Source organism: Cucumis melo, chromosome 3 (assembly GCF_025177605.1).
Source record: "Cucumis melo cultivar AY chromosome 3, USDA_Cmelo_AY_1.0, whole genome shotgun sequence".
Lineage (NCBI taxonomy): Eukaryota > Viridiplantae > Streptophyta > Magnoliopsida > Cucurbitales > Cucurbitaceae > Cucumis > Cucumis melo.
This window is the reverse complement of record NC_066859.1, coordinates 24,337,880-24,343,833: the sequence shown is the minus strand read 5'-3', so window position 1 is coordinate 24,343,833 and position 5,954 is coordinate 24,337,880. Positions and strand designations below refer to the sequence as shown.

Genomic DNA, 5,954 nt, shown 5'->3' with positions numbered 1-5,954 from the left:
TGATGAATCAGACTAAATTCCAACTGGGAAAAAAAAGTGGTCTTTCATGATCAGGCTACCAACCAACCAACCTAATGGAAGGTTGAGAATTAAAGAATTTGGGAAATAGAATGTACTAAAGAATCAGTATTACTATTTACATTAAATGGAGAGGGGAAAAAAACAAAACAACGAAATAAATATGCAGATTTAGTGAAAGTCATTGTCAAAACTCAAACATAGTGTAGTGTTTAAATTTCCAAATTTAGCAAGAAAACAACCAAAAGAAAGTGCCTCAAAATGGGTTTAAAAATTTCAGTTTAACTCTCATCCACAAACAAAGGTAGGTAAACACCTCATCATCATAATCTTAGATATCTTCTTTAATCATCCATATCTATATCATTCATGTGCTTGAATCGATCATTATTTTATTTTTTATTTTAGAAGAACTATTGATGCCAACAATAGTGTATTTAGCATAATCATATTTGATTCAGTTAAACAAAAAAAAAAAAAAAAAATCTAAAAGAAGGGTACTAATATCATACATTTTTAACCTTTTATTTTAATTTGTTTTATTCATTAGTTGGTGTTCTATATGTTTATTTAACCGTTTATTAATTTCATTGTGAAAATGTTACAAAACTTATCCTCCCATAAAAACTATATTGATTTAAAATTTATATGTCAGTCTTCAAAGATTTTCACACACGTGCAACTTATTTTATATTTATAAGAGTCATATAGTTTAGGAGAATTATCGTAAATAAAATCTTATTATTTATACTTTTAATAAAGTTTACAGGAGAATTATTGTAAAGGAAAAACAACAAAATCGAATCTAATTTTTTTTTAAGGAGAATTATAAAAAATGACAGACATCGATAGGTACTAATATATTTCTATCATGAATAAAATAAAAAAATTTGCTATATATTTGAAAATATTTTGCTTTTTCTAGTATTATTCTTTAAAATAATTTGAAATTTTTATTTTTTTAAAAAAGAACTTTTGAAAATTGCTAACATTAAAAAAAATTCGTACTTTGGGCCATTAATCAAAATTAATTAAATAAAAGCAAAACTCGAATTGGATAAGTCATTGGTTACTTTATAAAGAGAAAACGAAACTGAAATATGTTATCGTTCTAATCTTTCTACGCCATTTCCGTAACGAAACAAGAAACCTGCCAAGCACGTAAACTTCCAAAAAGAACTTCAATTGCCATTTCGTCTTTTTGGATTTAACATTCTGCCATTTGTGTCATTACCCTTGAATCTCCTCACAATCTCTTTCTTCTTCGAACAATCCTTGAGAAAAGCCCCTGGAAACCAAATCCCATGTCTTCCCTTCTCTCCTCACCGGCCAGAATTTTGCCCACTCTCCAAACAAAATCCTTTCAACCTTATTTTTCTTCACTACCCATTTCCAAAAATTTCATTTCCCTCCTCGGAACGTCTTCGTCGATGCCGAAACCTGCGGCTGGGAACCGATTGTTCTCGATCATGTCCAGTGCTGAACCTCCCAATGGACTGCAGGGATCAAGGGTTAAGGTTGATTTTTTTGTTATTGTTGGTTAGAGTTCTCGTTCTGGTTTGTTTTGCTTTGAGTATTTCCATTGTTTTTGAAGAATTTAAAGTTATGGATTGTGATGCGTGTTGGTAGGGAGCCGAATCCTTTCTTAGGAATGTTTTGGCGAGCATGGAGGCTGTTTATCTGAGTCGGAATCCCACTGCAAAATCAATTTTGGAGCTTGTTCGATCTGCTCATGATGATACAATTTGTTATGATCATATTGCATTTAGAACTTTTGGGGTATTTTTCTTCCTTCCATTTTTTCTACTTCCAACTTCATTTTCATTTTCTGGATTGATCATTCAATTTCAGCAAACCCACTGCTTCTTGTCAAAAGCAAATTTCAGTTGACAATGGCTAGATGGTATAATATTACATTTAGCTTGGTGTAATACCAAAGACTATTTTTTGAACGAATGAATATCATGCTTCTCAATAACGAGGAGATGCATATTTATTGAGAAAAAGTAATACAAGTTGGTTACTTTGTAACTAACTAGTAGTTTTAACAAACTAAAACAGTGACCTAAAACAGTAAACTAGTAAACAGTAGGTAAGCGGTAGGTTGATTTACATCATACCTCATAAGTTTTTGGGTGAATTGGTGATTTAACATGGTTTAGGCCGTAGAACGTAATTGGGCTTGAAGTTGTAATCGTACTCTACTTCATTTGTACAATCCAAACTAATTGAGTTGAGTCAATGTTGTTAAATAAAAAAAGCTGTTTGATGTTGGTTGAGTCGTCACCCAATTCTATAGTGTAATTGATGTTGTAGTTGTGTTTGTATTCTGTGATGAACAAGATGGACGGGCATGGGATTGACTCATTAGCAAGCTTTTTTCTGGATTTTGGATATACTCAAAAAGAGGAATTATCATTCCCAGCAAAAAAGTTGAAAGCATTTTGGTTTTCACCTCCCTCCATTTCTAATGCTGCTTATGATGGTGATGGAGTCAATGGACCTCTGCCAAGAGTGTTCATATCACAACTTCTGGTGGATCAGATGAGTAAACAAACTCAGGTGCGTTTCACCAATTTGTTGATATGCAGAAATGTTTTCCATTTTGAAATTTGGCTACAACTTGTATCATGGTTCTGTAGTAAGTGTATTGTTAGTGATGTAGTAGGCATAACGCAGGTATAGGATTCATTTGTGTGTTATCCATTAAAGGTTTTGCTGTATGAAACAAAACGTTAGCTTGAATTACAACTTCCTATTATTTTTCCTACTGCATTCAGGACATAATCAGAAAATACACTAAATGTTCTTGCAATGGGAAGAAGCATGCTGCTCTGGCAGGTGCTCTGGGTTCCTTGACATGGGAAAAGCCTTCGCATTCAGAGTTTGAACAATTAACAAGGTTTTTAATCTCCCAGGACTCCGTAACTTGTGTTTTTTAGTTCACCATAGCATAATGGAGGATTTTTGTTTGGATGAACCAAATTTCATTGCTGAAATGCGATTTGACTAACAAAAATGCATACCCTTTTACTTATCACTCGCTAGCACTTATGTTTTACTGATCCAATACCAATCCTCCCTTGCTTTCATGTTTGCCACCTCTGGAAATAGTGTTGGCAAGTGGTTCGGAGCATTAGGAAAAAGTAACTGTATTATTGTTTTTAAGGTCTTAGTCAAAGCATTTCAGCCGATACACATTACTACTGTGCCAAATATGGAGTTGCTAGTTCTCTTGTGGCTGAAAGTAGTTGTCTGTTGTGGAACGCATAGTTTTAGGCTCTGAATGACTTATTTTTATCAACTTGAATACATAGGGAGAGCGAATATGCTGCGTGGACTCTTGTGAATGGTTATGCACTTAATCATGTGACTATTTCGACCCATCGCCTAAAATCTCATCTGAAAGATATCAAAAGCCTCAATCTGTTCATTGAAGAGAATGGTTATAAACTAAATTCTGAAGGTAGTGTTTTAAAAGGTACGTGACATGACTACTCTTCTTTTACCTCATATTTATCCTCTGTTGATCTTATTGTTAATATACGGTTACCATTAGCTAAAATGTGAGCACTGGTGCTAATAAACTCGATCTTTTCTTTTTCAGTAAGCCCGGATGGTCTTCTCCTGCAAAGTTCAACCCTTGCAGATTCAATTTCTTTTGAATTTTCTGATGGCATTACTGCTTCCGTCCCCTGTTCATACATCGAGTTTGCTGAACGTTTGGTACTGCCTCAGTATAAGCATCTTCCAGAAACAGAGGTAATAAAACAAAAGATAGAGATCATTTAACTTTTAAAAGTTGAGAAAAATGGAAAAAAGAACATCATATTCCAAACTTGTACAGGTAAAGGAGTATCACAGAAGGGATGGCTTTGAAGTAGGAAATGCTGATAAGATCTTTGAAAGTACATCCAAACAGCAGCAAATGGCAAACGCTTGAAGCCAAATTGCTACAAAAGGGAAGGGCATGAGGGCAATGTGGAAGTAGGAATTCAACACCCTTTAAAATAATTCCCAATTTGAATTATTGGTGCAAATCTTAGATTGTCAATTCTATCTATACTTTGATATATGTATATATAGCTGAAACACTTATTAATATGATATCGAATAATCTAACCTTCTCCCTAGCATGTGCACCGAAGTCGTGCGTCGTTTTTTGTACAAGTGGCATCATCAATTAGTCGTTGATGTGTCAAATTTGAAAATATATGCAATGAATTACTGTTGAGGAAGAAATGTTCAAAAGAGAAAAGCCCAATTGAAGTAGGTAATGCCTTTTTCCTTAGTATTCTCCTCCTACATTCACCGACAATCTCTTCAAAACATTCCTAACTTATTACATTTGCAATATCATGGGTTCACATTAATCTTGTCCTGTCCTCAAGGTTGTACCGTGCAAATTAGGGGCAAAAGTCATCTCATATGGTTTCATGTCCCAAGAGGCCCTTGCAACTTAACAATAGTTTCTCGGCTCCGAATATGTTGGCTGGTTTTGCTATCCATTTAAAATATTTAGTCAGCATTTTTTCTTTTGGATGATTTTGAAACAAATGACACCGACATCAAATAGGGGTAAAAGCAATTAGACTAAGAAGAATATAGCCTCGTAGGAAAGAGTATTAAGAGTGTTAGTGTGAAGATCCAAATCATAGTCCATCACTTAAAAGGTGGAGCCTAACAAAATAATTAATTGGATTTTTCTTATAAAAATTTGCTAGGATAAATTAGATCGATTACATCTATAAATAAATTATTATAGTTCGTAAAAGAAAGTCCATTCTCTTTGCTAAACTTATTTGTTTTTTGGTACCAAAATTGTCTGCAAATTTTTTGCATAAACAGACTTATCCACTGTAGGAATGAGAGAGAGGTTTTTAACAAAATCAAGTTATCCGAATTGCCTGTATATGCATATGGGAAAATCAATTTTAAATATTTAAAATCATTTTTAAATTTTGGAACCAAACAAAAATTTTATTCCTTAAGAATCAATTGTACCAAATCTTTTTTTTTTCCTAAAATTACTAAGTACAACTATCACTCCAAACACATCCTAAAAGGTTTTTTCTAAAACTCTTTATTCACTCAAATTTTTTCAAAATATTTTCTCAAACATTTTTTAAATGTTATTCCGATTTTTCCAAAATGTTCTCTCAACCAATTTTTCTTTTTTTAAAAGCTTCTCTAGAAAACATTTACTTAGCATTTTAATTAGGTTTTTTCAAAATGTTTTCTCAAACTTTTTTTTTATTCTCTTTTATTTCAAAAACTAACTATTTCAATAACTTTTTCTTCTTTATTTTTCCAAAACTTCCTTACAATACCTTTTCTCACTCTTTTTTACTTAAGATGCCTTCTTGCAAAATACTGTTTTATATCGTTATCGATGATTAAAACTATTGATAAAGATCATAAGTTCTTCGCCTTATCTAAATAGACATTTCAGATTCATTTGATTTGTGTTGATATATATATTATTATATAATAAAAAAATTATTGAAAATGATTTTGACATGAAAAAATGAAAGACATAGGATTTAATTTCATATTTGATCAGTAACATTTCCTAATATTTAAAAATATTTTATCAATAATTTGCTGGGCAATCCAATTTCTTATATTATAATATTTTTGAATAACTTTAAAAATTAAAAATATATTATATTTGTTAATTTTCAGTAACAACAAAAAAAGAAAAAAAGAAAAAAAGAAAAACAAGAATAAACCGAAGCCCATTGACAACATCGGCTTAGGCCCATCATTTTAAAATTCAAAATTAACGCTTTAACGGTTACATTTCTCAAAGATCATCCTAATTAAAGCGCTTCCACTTGTCAACTTCATCAGATCCCTTCGTTTGTTTGTGGCACCGTCAAAATTTTCTTTGGGTTGAAGAAGTTTTCACCCGGCCATGGCAGCGTCAAAATTTC

The 5,954-nt window shown here is 32.2% G+C and overlaps 1 protein-coding gene across 2 annotated transcripts; it reads left to right on the top strand.

Moving 5' to 3' along the window:
- Positions 1 to 1,087: 1,087 nt before the first annotated feature.
- On the top strand, positions 1,088 to 4,151 carry LOC103502586 (uncharacterized). 2 transcript variants are annotated; one of them, XM_008466556.3, is made up of 7 exons: positions 1,088 to 1,535; positions 1,648 to 1,797; positions 2,362 to 2,580; positions 2,799 to 2,920; positions 3,336 to 3,499; positions 3,626 to 3,780; positions 3,866 to 4,151. In XM_008466556.3, the coding sequence occupies exons 1-7, from the start codon at positions 1,323 to 1,325 to the stop codon at positions 3,959 to 3,961; spliced, it is 1,119 nt and encodes a 372-aa protein (XP_008464778.1). In that variant the 5' UTR covers positions 1,088 to 1,322; the 3' UTR covers positions 3,962 to 4,151. The 2 variants fall into 2 exon arrangements, with proteins under 2 accessions (XP_008464778.1, XP_008464777.1); XM_008466555.3 differs by having other exon boundaries at positions 1,156 to 1,535; positions 2,335 to 2,580.
- Positions 4,152 to 5,954: the final 1,803 nt, after the last annotated feature.